Below are 24,202 nucleotides of genomic sequence, written 5' to 3' on the forward strand. Positions count from 1 at the left end.
AGAACGTCAGGGGCGGGCGGAGTTACACGCATGCGCAGTGTGTATAAAGCATAACACACGTGCGTAGTACGTACGATCTGTGAGTGGAGGAAGGAGTATCGGAGGCGCCGATCGTGAGAACGAAGGTAAGATCTAAACTTGGGCCTATACTGCTTCTAGATTGAGGCCTATATTGTAACAAGATTAGGAGAGTTTTGCCTGACATTAGGGTTTGTCTTGTGTTGTGTCTTGCAGAGAAAATGGATGGCTTCAATGACCATAATTTCCTCCCCCTGTTCATAGACAAATACAGGGAGCTGCCCTGTCTGTGGCAGATGAAGATATCCTCATTATAATCATAAACAAAAGAGGCAGGCAGCGCTGGAGAAACTGCTGGAGTTGGTGAAGCCGGTGGTCCCCACAGCAACCATCCCCTATTTAAAAACCAAAATTGGTGGCCTGAGGAGCACTTATCCTAGGGAGCGCAGAAAGGTCACAGATTCCCAGAGGTCCGGAGCTGCAGCAGATGACGTTTATGTCCCCAGGCTGTGGTACTATGAGAGACTGCGATTTCTGTCAGACCACACTGAAGTCGGGGAATCCCTCTCAACCCTTCCTTCCACTCTTCCTTCCACCCCAGCTGAGGCTTCCGATGTCCAACCTGGGCCTTCCAGCCAAGAAGAAGTGGAGGAGCCCAGCTGGAATCAGGTATAGCATTCCTCTACAGATTTCTGGACAATAAAGAAATTATGTTTCCTAGATGTTATTATTGATCACTAATTGCTGATTGAAAAAAGTGTTTTACATATCAATAGACAGTAGTGGGCAAAAATAATTGGGACAAGAATGAAAAATGCTGGGCTCAGAAGGATAGTCTGTTATATTTGATAACATTCAATTTGCAACAGTCAGGAGGTGAAAATTGTGTGTGATTGATGAATAAAAAACTAAAACTATGTCCCTTTTTCATACACAGGAAGACCTCAGCCAGGAAGAGGTTGTGGAATGTGGCAGTCAGGAGGAGGCTGGGATTAGTGGCAGCCAGGAGGAGGCGGGGCTAAGTGTCAGCCAAGAGAAGCCTGGGACCAGTCGCAGCCTGACTGAATTGCAGGTTCCTCCCCTCCGCCTTCCATATAAAAGAGCGAGGAAGGTGACTCCCATGCAGGATTCAGCGCTCAGGCTCATTCAGGAGGCTTCTGCGTCCCTTCGAGCCTTACCCACTCCTGAAGAGGCCTTTGCCTGCATGGCTGCCACCAAACTGCAGGGCATGCAGGAGGGTCAACGCCTCCTGTGTGAGCAACTTATTTATAAAGTCCTAACTAAGGGGGTGAGTGGGGAACTAACACCCAAGACCGACGTGATTGAGTTGGACCATCCTCCTCCTCCTCCTCCTGCTGCCACAACTCCACCACCAGAGCCACCGCGTGGAAGGAAGACCAGAGAGTGATGACCCTGGGTTCAGTCTGGTCTGACAAAAGCTGCAGTCTCTCATATGACCACAGCCTGGGGACACAGATGTCATCTGCTGCTTTACGGATCTCTGGGACTTCTGGACCAGACTGCACTCCCTTAGATAAGGACTCCTCAGGCCACCAATTTTGCTAGAAAATAATTGATGTCTGCCCTGGGGGTCCAAGGCTTCGCCAATTTCTGCAGTTTCTCCAGCGTTGCCTCCCTCTTTGTTTAGTTGTGAGCCCTTAATAAAAGTTTTATTTTGGAAAATGATACTCTCCTATGTGTGTTTTCATCCAAAAAGGACAGTTTGTTGGTGACGATTCAGGTACATTTCTAACATAAAATGTGAATGTGAGTACAAATAAAAATCACAAAAACAAAAAATAAGCCTTGAAAAAAATACAAACCAAAAATATAATAATCGGCCTTAAAAACAAAAAAAAAAAAACAAAAAAAAAAAAAAAACAATACCAAAATAATGATGTCAGATGTGACAAATCAAAATATATTGAGGGAATCCCGATAAATAGCAAAGAAATAAGTTTGTGAGAAGTCTGTGTGAATATGAGCAGCAAAAATACTTAATTCTTGTCACATGATAAAGAAGAAGAGTGCGCTGTATTAAACCATTTTTAACATTGCAGCGTGACGAAAGTGCTGTATCCATTGCGAACGCTAATTTTACCAGACCGAGCTGTTCCGTGTCGGAATTTCTTCTGAGCATGCGTGGCACTTTGTGCGTCGGAACAGGTCACACACGGTCGGAATTGACGCGATCGGATTTTGTTGTCGGAAAATTTTATATCCTGCTCTCAAACTTTGTGTGTTGGAAAATCCAATGGAAAATGTCCGATGGAGCCCACACACGGTCGGGATTTCCGACAACACGCTCCGATCGGACATTTTCCATCGGAAAATCCGACCGTGTGTACGGGGCATTAGTGTGACACAGGGAGTTGTCCATGCTAGATGGATACTCTTTAGGTCACATTTTTGATCACTTATATATAGCGCAGCTTTTTTTCTTATAATGTAGAACAATACGTATCGGCCTATACTGAGGGAAAAAAATGTTTTTTGGGGATATTTATTATAGCAAAGTAAAAAAAAAATAGTTTTTTTCAAAATTGTCACTATTTTTATGTTTATAGCGCAAAAAATAAAAAACCGCAGAGGTGATCAAATACCACCAAAAGAAAGATCTATTTGTGGGGAAAAAAGGACGTCAATTTTGTTTGGGAGCCACGTCGCACGACCGCGCAATTGTCAGTTAAAGCGACGCAATGCCAAATCGCAAAAAGTGCTCTGGTCTTTTGCCAACCAAATGGTCCAGGGCTGAATTGGTTAAAGAGAAAAAAGCGCAAATGCAACTGCATGCAAAAACGCTGGTTTAAAAACGCGAAATGCATTGAAAAACATGCCTGGAAAAATGCATCAAGCGCAGCCGCATTGATGTGAACCTAGACTAAGTGTCCACCAAGCCTGCCCAGAAGCCCTTTTCACAATGATGGGGTGCCCCCAGTCCTTGTAGTGGGGAGACATCTGTTGACATTTGTATCAGTCTGGGTCCGAGATATCCAAGGCCTCTAGGTCCAATCTGTAATTTCAAAGGGGTACAAAATAGAGTCTTTCTGCCCCCTCTTCTCTTTTTTTGCCTTCAAATCTGTCAGCTTCAGATCAGAAGAAGACAGATTTAATGACCCCTTGCACCAACGTTAGGAACAAGGAGTGGTTGTACCAGTTTCTTCAAACAATTTCAACGTTTCTATTCAAACATATTCACAGTCCCAAAACTAAATGGGGGGCCTCTGTCCAGTACTGGACTTAAATTTGCTAACAGATTCCTAGGTGTACCAAAATTGTGGATGGAATCAACAAAATCTGTCATTGCTTCTCTCAGACAAGGGCAATTTCTGGCATCCATAAACATACAAGAATCTTATATTCACATTCCTATTTTCCCCTCATCTCAATGCTTTCCACATTTTGTGAGCTTTCCTATGCACCCTGAGTGCTTGCCCCACTTCTGGCTCTTCAGCGAACCTAGGGCATTCATGTCTTCTTACTGAAGAAAAAAACGCTGTCCCTTGTATTACCCTTAGGGGACAGGTTTCTGCTTTATCCATTCTCTTCCAGAAGCCTTTTTTTCAATCCCTAATCAAGACTTTTCTCCAGGATGTTGCTCATTTAACCACTTCAATACAGGGCACTTTCACCCCCTTCCTGCCCAGTCCAATTTTCAACTTTTAGTGCTGTCGCATTTTGAATGACAATTGCGCTATCATACAACACTGTACCCAAACAAAATTTGTATAATTTTTTTCCCACAAATAGAGCTTTCTTTTGGTGGTATTTGATCACAACTGGTGTTTTTATTTTTTTGTGATCCAAATAAAAAAAGACTGGAAATGTTGAAAAAAATAAGTTTTTCTTCGTTTCTATTACAAAACATTGTAAATAGGTAAGTTTTCTCCTTCACTGATGAGCACTGGTAAGGCTGCACTGATGAGGCAGTGCTGATTGACACTGATGGGCACTGATGATGAGTCAATTATTTGCAGCACTGATGAGCACTGATGGGCACTGATAGGCACTGATAGGTGGCACTGAAGGGCACTCATAGGTGGCACTGAAGGGCACTCATAGGTGGCACTCATAGGTTGCACTGGTGGGTAGTGATAGGTGGCACTGATAGATGGCACTGACATGCAATCACTGATGGGCACAAAGTGCCATCCTAATGGGCACTGATTGGCATCCCTGGTGGGCTCACCAGGTGGTCTCCAGTGGGCATCCTCGATGGGTCTGCACTGATAATCAGACCCATCAGGACATAAATTTTGTTTGGGTACAGTGTCGCACAACCACGCAATTGTCTGTTAAAGCAACGCAGTGCAGTATAGCAAAAAATGCTCTGGTCAGGAAGGGGGTGAAACCTCCTGGGGCTAAAGTGGTTAAATCCCCCATATTTGATCTGTGTCACCTTGGGAACTCAACCGTGTGCTGTTTGTTCTTCAGAGATCCCCTTTGAACCGATTAGAGACATTCCTTTGAAAGACTTCATGTGTAAAGTTGCCTTCCTAGTTGCCAATTATGTCAGGCATGTTTTTGAGTTGGCAGCTCTTTCTTGTAAATAGCCTTTCTTGTTTTTGCACATGGCCAAGGTGGTTTTGATACCAAAATCTTCCTTTTTACCTAAGGTGGTCTCTTCTTTCTACCTCAATGAGGACATTATCCTTTCTTCCCTCTTTACTGCTCCAAAACATAACAATGAAATTGTCTTACACTGTTTGAATCTTGTTAGGGCTGTCAGGATCTACTTGGCAGCTATGGCCTCTGTTCTCACAACTTGCAGAGGACATCCTGTTTTACATTGCACTATTGCCAGGTTGATCAGAAAACTAATTTCCAAGACCTTCTTGAAGGTGCTTCAGGTTTTCTTAACCCTTGTGTTTCTTTGTGGGCCTGTTGGAAGTTCTGTGTTGCTATCTTGTTGCCCATCACTTGGTCTATGCATATTACTCATGTGTCCTGTACTGTACAAATAGTATATTAGGAATTTTGACTTACCAGTAAGTTCATGGTCTAAGAATACATGTTCTGTTTCCTGTACTGTGCTCCAAGATGAGGAATTTACAGTCAAAATCCCTCATTTCTATTGGTACAGGTTTCCTTAGCAGCCTGACTCTAGGATAATTGTAAACCCCCTATTACCTCCCTCTCTCTGGATGCTGGGTTTGGGGAAAAAAAATAAGTCTCTGTTTCCACTTACCTTAAAGTGGTTGTAAAGCCACTTTGTTCTCTTCATACAATCCCCTGTGTTCCATTATGTTATGTGTCCCTGAGGGTAAAGGTGGTGGACTGGCCAAGCATCTCTCCAGACCTAAAACCTATTAAGCATCTATGGGGCATCCTCAAACGAAAGGTGGAGGAGCGCAAGGTCTCTAACATCCACCAGCTCTGTCATGTTGTCATGGAGGAGTAGAAGAGGACTCCAGTAGCAACCTGTGAAGCTCTGGTGAACTCCATGCCTAAAAGGGTTAAGGCAGTGCTGGAAAATAATGATGGCCACACAAAATATTGACACTTTGGACCCAATTTGGACATTTTCACTTAGGGGTGTACTCACTTTTGTAGCCAGCGGTTTAGACATTAATTAAGTTATTTTGAGGGGACAGCAAATTTACACTGTTATATAAGCTGTACACTCACTACTTTACATCGTAGCAAAGTGTAATTTCTTCAGTGTTGTCACATGAAAATATATAATATAATATTTACAAAAACGTGGGGGGGTGTACTCACTTTTGTGAGATACTGTATGTGCTTTAATAAAATAATGCCGTTGTATACCTTATTTCATAGCGCCTCTCAGCACTTATGTGACTGCCCGCCGTTCTCCTCCACGATCTGACAGATACAGTGGGAGGGGCTGAGAATCCCACACTGACGTCAGCCACGAGGAGGAGAGCGGCGGGTGGTCATGTGAGTGGCGCTCTGAAATAAGGTATTAAACTGCATTTTTCTTACTAAAGCACATACACTGGGACACATAATGTTATCTAACACTGGGGATTATATTAAAATAGCCAAGTTATATTAGCAGCAGGAGGGGAGGGGCGGGCACTGGCACTAGCTGACAGGCAGGCAGGGAGGGGGGGAGAGGATAGCAGATGATGGAGGCACGTAAACTGACCACGGTATCAGGGCTCAGCAGCCCTGATAAATGTGGTCAGTTTACAGAGGGGAGGGCAGCACCAGGCAGGATCGGTCAGGTATTTTAGATTATACAAAGTGCCAAATTACACAGCCCAAGCACTGTGCTGTTATTCATGCTTTAAAGGAACAGGGTCCATTTTTTTTGTTTAGGGTAACAACCGCTTTAAGGCAGTCATGTGATTATCCAGACTGGGTGATAATCATTTGATTATTGCGGGGTCTTTCATGGATGCATTCTTTTTCCTAGTGTCCACGTTACTATCTGCGTAACGTGGACAATTCCCAATGGCTGGCCAAGTGGAACATTGACTTCAGACTGAGAGAAGTGAAGGATACTGGCTGGCATGGGTTAACATGCAACTTTGGACTAGCAATTCCCGCAGGCAGAAATGGCATCAGCAAGAGACCTGGATAGGTGAGTATAACTGACTTTATCAGAGAAAAAAACTAAACACCTGGTTTAGAAGGGGTGTTGGAGGAAGCAACAGGGAAAAAAAGATTTTGACCAGAATGGGCTTTAAAGCCACCATTCCACATGACCTCTTTAAGGAATGGGGACACATTGGCATGTAATTCACAGTAAAGACAGACATTGTTTGGTCTTCACCTCCTGTAAGCAAATTATGTACCCCCAAGGGTGTTTTTAATAACAAATAATAACATAACTGCTTGGCTGGCAAATATGAGTGTAGTACGTATTCTGTAAGTATAGGAAATGAAAGTGTTTAGCTGTTTAAATTATTTTTTTCTATTTCTGATCTAGATTGTGGGCTGCACATTGCAGAAAGATTCAACTTAAAAAAGGTATGTATACCATACTAAATCCAATGTATCATAAAGTATGTGTTTCAGCAGAATAGAATTCAGTACTGGGTTGGTAATATGTTTGTAGTGATTTGCTTCAGACCCCTCCAACTCACCCCCCCCCCCCCCCATATCCCCCTTGTAGCTCCCACTTGCAGTATTTTTTGCATATTTTCTATACACCTTTTTTGAGGTGTTCTGAGCGGTCAAGTAATGCTGCAGGGTCCTCTTTCACATGCTCAATAATGCAGAGAATGGTTGATGTGTAATGAAACCTGTCTCCTCTTTGTATCATTACACAGTAAATGCAGGGAACCATAGGGATGCCCCTTTAGGTACGTGCATGACACCATACATTTTGATGTCCTGAATCTTCTGGTTTAAAATGGTTCTTCCCTGTTTAAAAAATAAAAGTCAGCAGCTACAAATACTGTTCTGCGGGTCTCCAGTGCCAGCATGTTTCCTGTGGGCAGCCAGCTGTGATTCCTTGCGGCTTCACACCTACTACTACTACCTGCCTACTGCGCATGCTCAAGTTGTGATACATTTTGTGTAGAGAAAGAGGGTCCAGTGGATACTCTGCTGCGATATGACCGGAAGTAGGAGAGGTAGTCTGCTCTCCCCCCCTCCCAAAAAAAGTGCCAAAATAGTAAGGGGGTGAAGCGAGAGTGATGCTGGGCATCATTCAACTGTGGACATCTTGTGGCAGAGAAGAGGTACTCTGGGGTACAGCTTAGATTGAAGAAGTAGGCTGGAAAGTCTAACTCAAGTCAAAACTTTTTTGTTAAGACCCCTTTCACACTGGAGGCGTTTTACAGGCGCTTTAGCGCTAAAATTAGCGCCTGTAAAGTGCCTGAAAAAAGCCTCAGCTGCAAACCCAGTGTGAAAGCCCCAGTGCTTTCACACTGGGTCACTGTGCTGGCAGGGCGTCAGAAAAAAGTCCTGCAAGCAGCTTCTTTGCAGCGCATTAGGAGCAAAACTCTGATGACAGCTTTTGGTCGGAAAATGGGACCGTACGTATGCTCCATCGGACTTTTGCTGGCGGAATTCCAGCCAGCAAAAGATTGAGTGCAGGTTCTCTATTTTTTGGAAGAAAAAGTTCCTATCCGAAAATGCGATCGTCTGTATGCAATTTGGACGTGCAAAAAAATCACGCATGCTCAGAATCAAGTACGAGACGGAAGCGATCGGTCTGGTAAAACTAGCGTTCATAATGGAGATAGCACATTCGTCACGCTGTAAATTTTTGGACCTTTTAATGCAGCGCATTCTTTTGTTCTTTATAATGCTAGAATAATGAATTTGTTTTGCTGCTGATATTCACACAGAGTTCTGACAAACGTATTTCTTTATTATTTCTCGTGATCTCCTGAATAATCTTTTTTGTTTTTAAAGCCAGATCTCCATAATGTTTAGAATTATTTTTTATAGTCATCTTTTTTTCTTTTTTTTTTTTTAATCAAGATCTCCTGTTTTTTGATTTTTTTTAAAATTATTTTCTAGTCATCTCCATTACTTTTTTTTTTTTTTTTTTTGCGTGTCAAGTTTCCACAACTACATTATTATCTTGTATTTTTAAAGCTCAAGGAGGTTGGTTGTTGTCCCTTGTTAATTTGACATTGTATTTTTGAAATGTACCTGCCTACTCACAAACAAACTGTCCTACTTAAAGAAAAACACATAGGCAAGTATTTTTATATAAAAAAAATATCCATTTATTCTGGCTCATAACAAAATAAAGAGGAAGGCAACACTGGAGAAACTGCTTAAATTTGCGAAGCCTTTGTACCCCAGGGCACACATCAACTCTTTGTAAATAAAAATTGGTAGCCTGAGAAGTCCATATAATAGGGAGCACAATCTGGTCCAGGACTCCCAGAGATCAGGAACAGCAGCAGATGACATATAGGCCCCCAGGCTGTGATACTACCACAGCCTACGTCTTCTGTCAGACCAGACTGAACCCAGGCCATCACTTTCATGTCTTCCTTGCAGCCTTCCCTTCACGCTTTCCTGCAGCCTTCCCTGCAGCCTTCCTTGGAGGCTGTGACTCTGGAGGTGGACTTGTGGCAGGAGGAGGAGGAGGATGGGAGAGCGCACATAAGTGCATGTTCTCACTAATTTGGCCTCTCAACCCCTTCTGAAGGGCCTGAAAAATAATATTCTCACACATGAGGCATTGAACCTCATCCATTTGCTGCAATTTTGCAGCTACATAGCAGCCATAGGCCTCTTCAGCGTCGGGGGGTGTTTTCAGGGCCGCCTTAGCATCCTTAATGAGGCCCAGTGCTGCCTCCTCCACGTTACTCCCCTTCCTGGCCTTTTTTGTTTTTAAATGGAGGGGAGGCACCTGGGATTGGGTGAGGCTACTGGGCCTGGCCACCTCCTGGCTGACACCCCCGCCTTCTCCTGGCTGACACATTCCAGAGCCTCGTTCTGGCTAAGGTCTTCCTGTGTATGAAAAAGGGACATAGTTTTAGTTTATTGTTCATCAATCACACACAATTTTCAGCTCATGACTGTTGCAAATTGAATGTTAAGAAATAGAAAAGACTATCATTCTGAGTCCAGCATTTTTTATTTTTGTCACAATCATTTTTGGCCCCTACTGTCTATTGATATGTAAAACACTTTTTGTTAAATCATTCGTTATCAATAATAACATCTAGTTAACAACAATAATTTTCAGACAATAAATATGTTAAAAAATACTATACCTGGCTCCAGCTGGGCTCCTCAGCTTCTTCCAGGATTGAAGGCCCAGGTTGGTCCTCGGAAGCCTTAGCTGGGGTTGAGGGAAGGCTGAATGGAAGTGTAGAAAGTGATTCCCTGGCTTCAATCTGGTCTTCCAGAAACCGCATCCAGTTGTAGTACCACAGACTGGGTACATACACATCCTTTGCTGCTGCCCCTGATTTCATGGAAGCCTGGACCTTATTAAGCTCTTTCCTATACCTGCTTCTCAAGCTACTAATTTTCTTATCCACAAACTCGTTGTCTGCATCAGGGACCTGCGTCTTCACAAATTGCAGCAGTTTCTCCAGCGATGCCTTCCTAGCTGGTTTATTCCGATATAAGGGGTTTTTAACCTCCCTCAAATTTCTCATATCCCTGTATCTGTCTATGAACTGGCCCATGAATTCCAGGTCTTTGAATTGTTTCATATTTGCTGCAAGTCAAAACACAAGACAATAACTCTAATATCAGGCTAAACTCTCCTAATCTTATCCCAATATAGGCCTCAATCTCGAATCAGTATAGGCCACTGATGTCCCAAGTTCAAATGTTACCTTCGTTCTCACGATCGGCACTTCCTCCACTCACAGATCGTACGTACGACACACGCATGTTAGCTTTATATACACTGCGCATGCATGAAACTCCGCCCGCTTCGCCCGCCCCTGACGTTCTTTCTAGAATATTTCCGCCCCTTCTCTTTCGTCGCAGTGGGAGCATGCGAACATGCCGGAGATGCAGCAGGTGCATAATAGCAGTAACAAGGAGGAAGGCCCGGAGCCAGAAATGTCCCGATCCCGCAGGAGATTCAAGGCCTCAAATATGGCCTTTATGGAGATGGTGGACATCTTGAAGACTATGATGGGAAGTATGGACCTTACCTAAACCCAAATGTGAGAAAGGCCAAGATCATGTCTAAAGTTGTGAAGAGTCTGCACAGGAATTTTGGGGTACGACGATCCAAGGAGCAATTGAGGAAATGCTGGTCAGACCTGAAATTGAGGAAACAGGATCAGTACAGAAGGATCAAGAAAATGCTTCTAAAAAGTAAGTACTTGTCGTGTGTTCCTATTATTATTGTTACTTGCATGCTGCTCCATGTGCTTTTCTTTACTGTTGTACAGTTTAAAATGGCTACTTTCATGTTTGTGGGCACAGTAATCGGCCGCAGTAAACATTGTTCATTTGCCAACTAAATACAATGTTTTGTGCAGATACAGGGTTAACTACATTTGGTCATGCTAATTTGTATTAAAAGAAGTTTAGGACATTGTTGTCTAGATGTGTTTGAAATTAGAAAGAATTGCAAACTTGATTCAGTGTAATGTAAGGAGAGGAAACTCAGCAGCTGTTTACACATCTGGACTCATGAGCACTAGTGTGGGACACAAGAACAAACTTTTTAGGGTGTCCCACACAGGTACTCCAGTGGATACTTGGGGTGTCTCCATGTGTGAAACTTGTCCAAAAAAAGGTAAGTATTCCAGCTTTGGTAAGGGAAAAAATCATGTCTTCAGCTTGGAACTCTGCCAAAACAAACAATTGTACCCCACTTCCAAGCAATGTTTCATATTCCTATTTCTGGCTTAAATATCGGTGTGCTAAGTATACCTTTTGTTTCATTCTCATAGGAGAGAAAAGACTCCGGACATCTGAGGACACAAAGAACCCCCCACCTCCCGAAGAAGGGGAACAGAGGACACCGCAACCAGAAGATGTGGAGGAAGGAGAGGTGGTTGAAATTGTCACCACAACAGGTGAGTGTCTGAGACCACATATTCAGGTAATAGATGTATGCCTGCATATTTATAATAAATGGTGTGTATTTTATCTTTTAGGTGATGTGAATGTTGTGGAAGAACAATCTCCTCATTTCACGAGTGACAGTGCACAAAGGCTAATCCAGGACATAATGTTTTGTAGTCGGGATTTAGACATCATAAAGCAAAAAACAAATGACAAAAACTGAAGAACATGATTGATGTTCTAGGAAGAATCTAAATAACAACAAAATGACACCATTTTCTATTTTTGGGGACCAATTTTTTCAAATTTTTCAAGCATTTTAAAAGCCAAATTTTGAAGATGCACACAGTGTGTCAACATGTGCTGTCTGCCAGCAGGGCATATCAATGTACGTGTTTTGTGGGTGCAACCCCTTCCTCGTAACTCAAGTAGGTGAGAGGAAGTGGTTGCACCCCCAAAACACGTTCATTGATCCCCCATGATAGGAGATAGCAAATAATGAAGAAAGGGCTGTTAGGCATAAAGCCTAGGGACTTTTGAGGTGTCGGTATTTACAATAGGTATTTAGACCACGTTGAGGTAAAAAAGAAATTTTTATTACAAATAGATTAAAAAGAGCCTAATCAAGGCCACATATAGTACAATGTTTTTCAATTATATATAAATATAAAATGTAACAACAATTTTATATTCCAGATACCACTATTTTTCTCTCTACATGTTTCGCTCTGTGGAGCTTCCTCAGGAGATTAGGTGGTACCGTTTAGAACTGTAATTTACATAAAAAAGAAATAAATCAGTACAATACAAGATCAAAAAATTCAAGAATTGATGGTAATGAGGAAAATTGACAGATCAAATTGAAAATCTAATTGAGAATATTGCACAATATTGCAAAACGCATATGTAGGTCTCTATTGATACAGTGCAGATACTGCAGTACAAAAATGTATATACATATAACACAAAAGAAAATTCTACACCTTACCTAAAGTAAAAGCTCTGTGACCAAAATTTTATCAATTATAAGATGGAGCTGAAGATCACCAGGCAATAAGAAAAATTCATCCATGAACAAGCACGCTCTCACTAAGTTTCTGAATCCCCAAGAAGTAACTTGCAGAGGTAATACTTTTAAGGTTAGATTTTAGAATGTCCTAGTTTAAAACACAGGACAGAAATAATTATAATTGTATAGAGTATTTATATAGAATATCTATATAAAACTCTGATTGTTTACAATAACAAAAATCATGGTATATAGAGATATTCAATTAGTTTTACCTTTGATGTATTTATTTGATAGAATCAATATTCATTGAAAATGACATCCTGGGTGTAGAATGGGACATAAGCACCGTTATGGGATGTAGGGAACCAAAGACTTCAATATAGAGATGTTTTGACAGGTATGGAATTGAAGGGGGCAGGATCAGCCTGCTTGAATATCCAGAACCTGAGCAATAGAAATAGCCATATCTAGTTTCAGTGTAAGGTTTAGGGAAAAATATATAGGCTGCTACCAGAGAGATATAGCTTCATACCTGGTAAGAGGTTGTCCAGAAAATCAGTCCATGGAGGAAAAAACCTCCTTGCCTCGTGGTGTCCAGCAGAGGGAAAGACGGGGAATACAGATGGATTTCCCCGTTTAAGTATTCGACTCCGGAGTGGACGGCGTCTGACGTCACCGCCACTCCGCGGACGTAAGGGAGGTGTCACTGCGCATGCGCTCCGAGCTGAAATGGCAGATGGGAAAGACTGCCTGGGTGTGCAGTCCCCAATCGCCATTTTGGAAAGTCTTTTGCCCTCAACTGATGGGAGGGGGATTGAAACGGCTGAGAAGAGAGTGAGCAAGCCAGATGGTAAACATCGGCCGTTCACTATGCAAATCGATACACCGTTTTAAATAAATGGATGCTAATCCAGCAATGTGGGAGACAGCACAGGGAACCAAAAGGCATTTGAAAGGGGGATCATTGATTAGGAGCCCCAATTTCCAAATGCCTGGGTGTCCGTGCAAGTAAAAAAAAAGGGGGGGGGGTGATCCAGATTGGAGAGCGAGCTATACATGGAGTACATATTAAAAAAATTGTATACAAATCAATATAGTTGACTAAAAATAAAGATCACTATTTAATTAAATGACATGGTTTTAGGATTTGAATTCTCTAAGTCTGGTGATCGTTTCACAAATGGTCAACAATGTACTGTGCTTGGTAAACAGAATTAATTGAGGCAAGGTTAAATATTGAAAAAAAAAAAAAAGGTATAAGTTATAAAAAAGGTTTATACACACCAGAGAGACATGGTCTCGTATTCGGTGAAAGAATGGGCGCTTAGTTTTGCCTATATAGAAGGCATTGCAGCCACATGTCATTAGGTAGACAATGCCAGCTGACTGACATGTGACTGAAAATTTTGGAGAATATAAGCGGCCATTGGGAAGGGCAATGGTCCGTGTTGCGTGAATATACCTACAGAAACCACATTTATGGCAAGGTCTTGTGCCTCTGGAGGTATTAATAATGGTGGGAGATGGATCATAATGACTATGGACAATTTTGTCCTTGATAGATCGTGATCGTCTGAAGGTAATCTCTGGATAATCTTTTAGATGTTTAGCAACACGTGGATCACCCATTAGGAGATACCAATATTTCTGTAATAGTGAACGTATTTGTTTATGTTGGCCTGAGAATCTGGTGATCAATCTCAGTTCTGAGGAAGGTTTAGGTGTTGAGTGACCATGAATGAGATCCGATCTGTTTTGTTTTTTTGCTCTAGCATAGGCTTTTTTGAGACTTTTGTTGCCCTTATGGGCAATATCTTCGCCTACGAAGAAATTGCAGTAACCACAGCCATTTTGAAAATGAAGCGAAGGCTCTACAACTTCGCCTAAAAACCCGTGGCTACAGCAACAAAAGTCTGAAAAAAGCCTATGCTAGAGCAAAAAAACAAAACAGATCGGACCAGCCAATCGGAATCCTCCCCTGCCTGTGTGTAGTTTCACACAGGCAGAGGATGTGATGTCATCTCTCCTCGGCTTGGCAGTTTCCGTCCCAGCGCCGAGGAGAGAAGACATGTGAGTGCACAACACACACACACACACAGTAGAACATGCCAGGCATACTTTACACCCCCGATCCCCCCCCAATCACCCCCCCCCCCCCGTCACAAACTGACAGCAAGCAGTTTTTTTTTTTTTTTTTCCTGATTACTGTATGGTGTCAGTTTGTGACAGTTAGAAGTGGTAGGGCAGTGAGTATTACCCCCCTTTAGGTCTAGGATACCCCCCTAACCCCCCCTAATAAAGTTTTAACCCCTTGATCACCCCCTGTCACCAGTGTCACTAAGCGATCATTTTTCTGATCGCTGTATTAGTGTCGCTGGTGACGCTAGTTAGGGAGGTAAATATTTAGGTTCGCCGTCAGCGTTTTATAGCGACAGGGACCCCCATATACTATCTAATAAATGTTTTAACCCCTTGATTGCCCCCTAGTTAACCCTTTCACCACTGATCACCGTAAAACCGTTACGGGTGACGCTGGTTAGTTCGTTTATTTTTTATAGTGTCAGGGCACCCGCCGTTTATTACCGAATAAAGGTTTAGCCCCCTGATCGCCCGGCGGTGATATGCGTCGCCCCAGGCAGCGTCAGATTAGCGCCAGTACCGCTAACACCCACGCACGCAGCATACGCCTCCCTTAGTGGTATAGTATCTGTACGGATCAATATCTGATCCGATCAGATCTATACTAGCGTCCCCAGCAGTTTAGGGTTCCCAAACACGCAGTGTTAGCGGGATCAGCCCAGATACCTGCTAGCACCTGCGTTTTGCCCCTCCGCCCGGCCCAGCCCACCCAAGTGCAGTATCGATCGATCACTGTCACTTACAAAACACTAAACGCATAACTGCAGCGTTCGCAGAGTCAGGCCTGATCCCTGCGATCGCTAACAGTTTTTTTGGTAGCGTTTTGGTGAACTGGCAGGCACCAGCCCCAGGCAGCGTCAGGTTAGCGCCAGTACCGCTAACACCCACGCACGCACCGTACACCTCCCTTAGTGGTATAGTATCTGATCGGATCAATATCTGATCTGATCAGATCTATACTAGCGTCCCCAGCAGTTTAGGGTTCCCACAAACGCAGTGTTAGCGGGATCAGCCCAGATACCTGCTAGCACCTGCGTTTTGCCCCTCCGCCTGGCCCAGCCCAGCCCACCCAAGTGCAGTATCGATCGATCACTGACACTTACAAAACACTAAACGCATAACTGCAGCGTTCGCAGAGTCAGGCCTGATCCCTGCGATCGCTAACAGTTTTTTTTGTAGCGTTTTGGTGAACTGGCAAGCACCAGCGGCCTAGTACACCCCGGTCGTAGTCAAACCAGCACTGCAGTAACACTTGGTGACGTGGCGAGTCCCATAAGTGCAGTTCAAGCTGGTGAGGTGGCAAGCACAAGTAGTGTCCCGCTGCCACCAAAAAGACAAACACAGGTCCGTCGTGCCCATAGTGCCCTTCCTGCTGCATTCGCCAATCCTAATTGGGAACCCACCGCTTCTGCAGCGCCCGTACTTCCCCCATTCACATCCCCAACCAAATGCAGTCGGCTGCATGAGAGGCATTTTCTTTATGTCCTCCCGAGTACCCCTACCCAACGAACCCCCCCAAAAAAGATGTTGTGTCTGCAGCAAGAGCGGATATAGGTGTGACACCCGCTATTATTGTCCCTCCTGTCCTGACAATCCTGGTCTTTGCATTGGTGAATGTTTTGAACGCTACCATTCACTAGTTGAGTATTAGCGTAGGGTACAGCATTGCACAGACTAGGCACACTTTCACAGGGTCTCCCAAGATGCCATCGCATTTTGAGAGACCCGAACCTGGAACCGGTTACAGTTATAAAAGTTAGTTACAAAAAAAAGTGTAAAAAAAAAAAAAAACACATACAAAAATATAAAAAAAAAAAAAAAATAGTTGTCGTTTTATATGCAATTTTTTATACCTTACCGTTTACTGTGCTTTATTGTTAACCATTTTTTTGTCTTCAGGTACGCCATTCACGACTTTGAGTGGTTATACCAGAATGATGCCTGCAGGTTTAGGTATCATCTTGGTATCATTCTTTTCAGCCAGCGATCGGCTTTCATGTAAAAGCAATCCTAGCAGCTAATTAGCCTCTAGACTGCTTTTACAAGCAGTGGGAGGGAATGCCCCCCCCCCAACGTCTTCCGTGTTTTTCTCTGGCTCTCCTGTCTCAACAGGGAACCTGAGAATGCAGCCGGTGAATCAGCCAGCTGACCATAGAGCTGATCAGAGACCAGAGTGGCTCCAAACATCTCTATGGCCTAAGAAACCGGAAGCTACGAGCATTTTATGACTTAGATTTCGCCGGATGTAAATAGCGCCATTGGGAAAGCATTTTATCACACCGATCTTGGTGTGGTCAGATGCTTTGAGGGCAGAGGAGAAATCTAGGGTCTAATAGACCCCAATTTTTGCAAAAAAGAGTACCTGTCACTACCTATTGCTATGATAGGGGATATTTACATTCCCTGAGATAACAATAAAAATGATTTAAAAAAAAAAAAAAAATGAAAGGAACAGTTTTAAAATAAGATAAAAAAATAATAATAATAAAGAAAAAAAAAAAAAAAGCACCCCTGTCCCCCCTGCTCTCGCGCTAAGGCGAACGCAAGCGTCGGTCTGGCGTCAAATGTAAACAGCAATTGCACCATGCATGTGAGGTATCACCGCGAACGTCAGATCGAGGGCAGTAATTTTAGCAGTAGACCTCCTCTGTAAATCTAAAGTGGTAACCTGTAAAGGCTTTTAAAGACTTTTAAAAATGTATTTAGTTTGTCGCCACTGCACGTTTGTGCGCAATTTTAAAGCATGTCATGTTTGGTATCCATGTACTCGGCCTAAGATCATCTTTTTTATTTCATCAAACATTTGGGCAATATAGTGTGTTTTAGTGCATTAAAATTTAAAAAAGTGTGTTTTTTCCCCAAAAAATGCGTTTGAAAAATCGCTGCGCAAATACTGTGTGAAAAAAAAAAATGAAACACCCACCATTTTAATCTGTAGGGCATTTGCTTTAAAAAAAATATATAATGTTTGGGGGTTCAAAGTAATTTTCTTGCAAAAAAAAATTATTTTTTTATGTAATCAAAAAGTGTCAGAAAGGGCTTTGTCTTCAAGTGGTTAGAAGAGTGGGTGATGTGTGACATAAGCTTCTAGATGTTGTGCATAAAATGCCAGGACAGTTCAAAACCCCTCCAAATGACCCCATTTTGGAAAGTAGACACCCCAAGCTATTTGCTGAGAGGCATGTCGAGTCCATGGAATATTTTATATTGTGACACAAGTTGCGGGAAAGAGACAATTTTTTATTTTTTTTATTTTTTTTGCGCAAAGTTGTCACTAAATGATATATTGCTCAAACATGCCATGGGAATATGTGAAATTACACCCCAAAATACATTCTGTTGCTTCTCCTGAGTACGGGGATACCACATGTGTGAGACTTTTTGGGAGCCTAGCCGCGTACGGGACCCCGAAAACCAAGCACCGCCTTCAGGCTTTCTAAGGCCGTAAATTTTTGATTTCACTCTTCACTGCCTATCACAGTTTCCCAGGTGGCAAAAAACCCCCCCAAATGACCCCATTTTGGAAAGTAGACACCCCAAGCTATTTGATGAGAGGTATAGTGAGTATTTTGCAGACCTCACTTTTTGTCACAAAGTTTTGAAAATTGAAAAAAGAAAAAAAAAATTTTTTTTTCTCGTCTTTCTTTATTTTCAAAAACAAATGAGAGCTGCAAAATACTCACCATGCCTCTCAGCAAATAGCTTGGGGTGTCTACTTTCCAAAATGGGGTCATTTGGGGGGGGGGGTTTGTGCCACCTGGGCATTCCATGGCCTCCGAAACTGTGATAGGTAGTGAGGAGTAAAATCAAAAATGTACGCCCTTAGAAATCCTGAAGGCAGTGATTGGTTTTCGGGGCCCCGTACGCGGCTAGGCTCCCAAAAAGTCCCACACATGTGGTATCCCCGTACTCAGGAGAAGCAGCTAAATGTATTTTGGGGTGCAATTCCACATATGCCCATGGCCTGTGTGAGCAATATATCATTTAGTGACAACTTTGTACAAAACAAAAAAAAAATTTGTCACTTTCCCGCAACTTGTGTCAAAATATAAAACATTCCATGGACTCAACATGCCTCAAAGCAAATAGCTTGGGGTGTCTACTTTCCAAAATGGGGTCATTTGGGGGGGGTTTATGCCATCTGGGCATTTTATGGCCTTCAAAACTGTGATAGGTAGTGAGGAGTAAAATCAAAAATGTACGCCCTTAGAAATCCTGAAGGCAGTGATTGGTTTTCGGGGCCCCGTACGCGGCTAGGCTCCCAAAAAGTCCCACACATGTGGTATCCCCGTACTCAGGAGAAGCAGCTAAATGTATTTTGGGGTGCAATTCCACATATGCCCATGGCCTGTGTGAGCAATATATCATTTAGTGACAACTTTGTACAAAAAAAAAAAAAAAATTGTCACTTTCCCGCAACTTGTGTCAAAATATAAAACATTCCATGGACTCAACATGCCTCAAAGCAAATAGCTTGGGGTGTCTACTTTCCAAAATGGGGTCATTTGGGGGGGTTTTATGCCATTTGGGCATTTTATGGCCTTCAAAACTGTGATAGGTAGTGAGGAGTAAAATCAAAAATGTACGCCCTTAGAAATCCTGAAGGCAGTGATTGGTTTTCGGGGCCCCGTACGCGGCTAGGCTCCCAAAAAGTCCCACACATGTGGTATCCCCATACTCAGGAGAAGCAGCTAAATGTATTTTGGGGTGCAATTCCACATATTCCCATGGCCTGTGTGAGCAATATATCATTTAGTGACAACTTTTTGCAAATTTTTTTTTTTTTTGTCATTATTCAATCACTTGGGACAAAAAAAATGAATATTCAATGGGCTCAACATGCCTCTCAGCAAATTCCTTGGGGTGTCTACTTTCCAAAATGGGGTCATTTGTGGGGGTTTTGTACTGCCCTGCCATTTTAGCACCTCAAGAAACGACATAGGCAGTCATAAATTAAAGGCTGTGTAAATTCCAGAAAATGTACCCTAGTTTGTAGGCGCTATAACTTTTGCGCAAACCAATAAATATACACTTATTGACATTTTTTCTACCAAAGACATGTGGCCAAATACATTTTGGCCTAAATGTATGACTAAAATTGAGTTTATTGGATTTTTTTTAGAACAAATAGTAGAAAATATCATTTTTTTTCAAAATTTTCGGTCTTTTTCCGTGTATAGCGCAAAAAATAAAAACGGCAGAGGTGATCAAATACCATCAAAAGAAAGCTCTATTTGTGGGAAGAAAAGGACGCAAATTTCGTTTGGGTACAGCATTGCATGACCGCGCAATTAGCAGTTAAAGCGACGCAGTGCCGAATTGTAAAAAGTGCTCTGGTCAGGAAGGGGGTAAAACCTTCCGGGGCTGAAGTGGTTAAAACGTGTATCGATTTGCATAGTGAACGGCCGATGTTTACCATCTGGCTTGCTCACTCTCTTCTCAGCCGTTTCAATCCCCCTCCCATCAGTTGAGGGCAAAAGACTTTCCAAAATGGCGATTGGGGACTGCACACCCAGGCAGTCTTTCCCATCTGCCATTTCAGCTCGGAGCGCATGCGCAGTGACACCTCCCTTACGTCCGCGGAGTGGCGGTGACGTCAGACGCCATCCACTCCGGAGTCGAATACTTAAACGGGGAAATCCATCTGTATTCCCCGTCTTTCCCTCTGCTGGACACCATGAGGCAAGGAGGTTTTTTCCTCCATGGACTGATTTTCTGGACAACCTCTTACCAGGTATGAAGCTATATCTCTCTGGTAGCAGCCTATATATTTTTCCCTAAACCTTACACTGAAACTAGATATGGCTATTTCTATTGCTCAGGTTCTGGATATTCAAGCAGGCTGATCCTGCCCCCTTCAATTCCATACCTGTCAAAACATCTCTATATTGAAGTCTTTGGTTCCCTACATCCCATAACGGTGCTTATGTCCCATTCTACACCCAGGATGTCATTTTCAATGAATATTGATTCTATCAAATAAATACATCAAAGGTAAAACTAATTGAATATCTCTATATACCATGATTTTTGTTATTGTAAACAATCAATCAGAGTTTTATATAGATATTCTATATAAATACTCTATACAATTATAATTATTTCTGTCCTGTGTTTTAAACTAGGACATTCTAAAATCTAACCTTAAAAGTATTACCTCTGCAAGTTACTTCTTGGGGATTCAGAAACTTAGTGAGAGCGTGCTTGTTCATGGATGAATTTTTCTTATTGCCTGGTGATCTTCAGCTTCATCTTATAATTGATAAAATTTTGGTCACATAGCTTTTACTTTAGGTAAGGTGTAGAATTTTCTTTTGTGTTATATGTATATACATTTTTGTACTGCAGTATCTGCACTGTATCAATATAGACCTACATATGCGTTTTGCAATATTGTGCAATATTCTCAATTAGATTTTCAATTTGATCTGTCAATTTTCCTCATTATCATCAATTCTTGAATTTTATGATCTTGTATTGTACTGATTTATTTCTTTTTTATGTAAATTACAGTTCTAAACGGTACCACCTAAATTCCTGAGGAAGCTCCACAGAGCGAAACATGTAGAGAGAAAAATAGTGGTATCTGGAATATAAAATTGTTGTTACATTTTATATTTATATATTTTTGAAAAACATTGTACTATATGTGGCCTTTATTAGGCTCTTTTTAATTTTTCTATTTGTAATAAAAATTTCTTTTTTACTTCAATGTGGTCTAAATACCTATTGTAAATACAGACACCTCAAAAGTCCCTAGGCTTTATGCCTAACAGCCCTTTCTTCATTATTTATCTATACGGGATGTGGTGTTTTATGTTGGTTCTTCTTGTTTCTATCTTATAGTCCAGGAGATAGCAAATGTTGACATTAGGCATGGGATCAGGAGGGAAATCCCCAGTTTGACTCCCAATTTGTGTGCATTTTCAAAATTTGGCTTTTACAGGGGTGACATCACCCCATCTGATGAAGGCAATATCAACACATTTGTGACACTATAATGTCTGATGGTACTGGAAGAACCTGAGTTGTGTATGTTATGTTTTGAAACATGCTTGTTTATGTACTAAAAAAATATTTTTAAGGTAAAACTTTATAAAACTAAGATGTTGTTTTTTTACCCAAAAATGTTTTACAACGCACATGTGAATGTGCACGGAGTAAAAGGTTTTATACTCAACAATGTGTGGCTTCTTCTTTCAATGCTCAATATCAGTTTTTGTATTAAGTTGGTGTTTACAGTGACAATGGGTGTTACTTAATAATGGAAAAACCACTTGGCACTACAAGTGCACTAGGAGAACCTAGGAGACGGCTAAAAGAAACACAAGCAGTAAATCAAAATCAAGATTTTATCAGATCAATTTTTTTTTATTTCTAAATAAATTACAAATTTGCTGGCATAACAATGGCCCCCCTACCCGTAAAATAATCAACATATTTTTGACGCACTTCACAGGCGCTTTGGGGGGGCAAGCCAGGACGGCCAGCTTCCAGGGCCGTCATTGTAGTTTCTCGAAGTCTGGCCTCAGGCCCAACTGAGGCAACATAATTCGGAGCATTTCTCTTTAAAAAGTTGTGTAGTATGCAGCATGCTAGAACTATGTGGTTCAGTTTGTACTCCGCCATATTTATTGCCGTAAGAAATAGGCGGAACCGACTGGCCATTATCCCAAAGGCATTCTCCATGACTCTTCTGGCTCTGGTCAGCCGGTAATTAAAAACCCTCTTCTCGGGGGTGAGGGTCCTCTGGGGGAAAGGCCTCATCAGGTGATCACCCAGACCAAATTCTTCATCAGCGATAAAAATAAATGGGAGTCCTTCCACGTTCTCTTCCGCAGGTGGCAATCGCAAGCCACCACTCTGGAGACGTGTGTAGAACTCTGTCTGGGCAAAGACTCCACCATCCGACATCCGGCCATTCTTCCCCACGTCCACATAGAGAAACACGTATGTCACCGACACCACCGCTATCAACACAATACTATGAAACCCCTTATAGTTAAAATAGTATGACCCCGAGTGGGGTGGTGAGACGATGTGGAGGTGCTTCCCATCGATTGCCCCTCCGCAGTTGGGAAAGTCCCAACAATGAGCAAACTGGGATGCCACAGTCTGCCATTCCTGTGGCGTGGAAGGAAACTGTGGAGTCAAAAAAGAAAAAAAAAATATTAGTACTTTTACACATAACATTGCAAGCAGATTAGACACAAACATTCTTGGCCAACATCAGTATAACATTTTTTTAAGGAGTATTTAAAGACAAAAATATAAGGCCCACTTATCAGCTTCCTCAACCCCTCTGATGGCCCATTGTAAATGTTTTCGGGGGGGGGGAGTGTTATAAATGAGTTTTGGACCCCCAAAAAAAGCCTCTGGCACTCTGCCTGAATTTAAGGACAACAATAACATTTGTACACATTTTAGGGGGTGTTTAGGGTAAAGCACTACAATGGAGCTGACAAAATACATTGTTACGTGACTAGGCTAGGTGTATATGGGCCCAGGATAGCATGCTGGAGGGGTTAGTGAAGGCAAATATGCATGAAAGTAAAAAAAAGGAGCATTAAAAGCTTACAGCATGCATGGGCACAAAGCGGACATTCACAGCATATTACAATCATGGTAATTAGGGAATGATGAAAGAAATACAAAAAATTAGCATACATTAAATACAAGGAATGTGATGTTAAAGGAGAAAACTTAACCTGATATAGTCCTTCTGCAGGACCTGTATGATGGCAGAACAGGTCTCTGGAATAATGATCCCCAGAGCCTGGGGTGAGATGCTTGTAGAGAACTTGAGGTCCTGTAGACTTCTCCCCATTGCCAAGTACCGCAACGTGGCGACTAGCCTCTGCTCCGGAGTGATGGCTTGCCGCATGCAGGTGTCCTGTTTTGTAATATAAGGGAACAGCAAAGCCAACAGACGGTGAAAAACGGGGTCTGTCATCCGGAGAAAATTCCTGAAATCCTCAGGGTTATTATCCTGGATTTCACGCAGCAAAGGCATATGAGAGAATGGAGCAACCAATTCTTGGTCCATGAACTCCTCCCCACCCTGTTCATGGACTGGGCTTGGGTCAAAGCAAGAACGCTAATACCAAGCCCACGCATAGCACGAACTCTACGACGAGCACGTACCCGCAACATGGCTTCAAAACGGTCGGCTGGTCAGAACGAACTAACAGAACGCACTGAAGAACAGAAAGGCCTGTGAAGATCAAGCTGAAAATCAGAAATGAGCGGACAAGAACGCACTGGAAAACAGATACGAACTGACTACACGCACTGAAAACCAGATACAAACCCACAAGCACAAACTGAAGAGCAGTAACGGACTGAAAAGTACGAGGCTGAAAAGCATGAATTGTCTCTCACCAAACTTCTACTAACATGAGATAAAGACAAGATTAGCAGAAGGAGCCCAAAGGGTGGCCCACTGGGTATTGAGTTTCCATTCTATAGTCCTGTCGTACGTGTTGTACGTCACTGCGTTCTTGACAGTCGGAATTTGGTGTGATCGTGTGTATGCAAGACAAGCTTGAGCGGAATTCCGTCCGAAAAACCGTCCAAGATTTTTCCGATAGAAATTCCACTGGTGTGTATGCA

General features: G+C 42.4%; 1 protein-coding gene across 6 annotated transcripts in view; it reads left to right on the forward strand.

Annotated features, from left to right (window-relative positions):
- Positions 1 to 24,202, forward strand: part of EZH1 (enhancer of zeste 1 polycomb repressive complex 2 subunit) — an 800,790-nt gene that overhangs the window by 590,659 nt on the left and 185,929 nt on the right. For all 6 annotated transcript variants that reach the window (XM_073608276.1, XM_073608272.1, XM_073608277.1 and 3 more), the window contains one exon: positions 6,917 to 6,957. In XM_073608276.1, the coding sequence (XP_073464377.1) occupies positions 6,917 to 6,957 (41 nt within the window). The remainder of the gene's footprint in view (positions 1 to 6,916; positions 6,958 to 24,202) is intronic.

This window comes from Aquarana catesbeiana, linkage group LG12, assembly GCF_042186555.1.
Source record: "Aquarana catesbeiana isolate 2022-GZ linkage group LG12, ASM4218655v1, whole genome shotgun sequence".
Taxonomy (NCBI): Eukaryota; Metazoa; Chordata; class Amphibia; order Anura; family Ranidae; genus Aquarana; species Aquarana catesbeiana.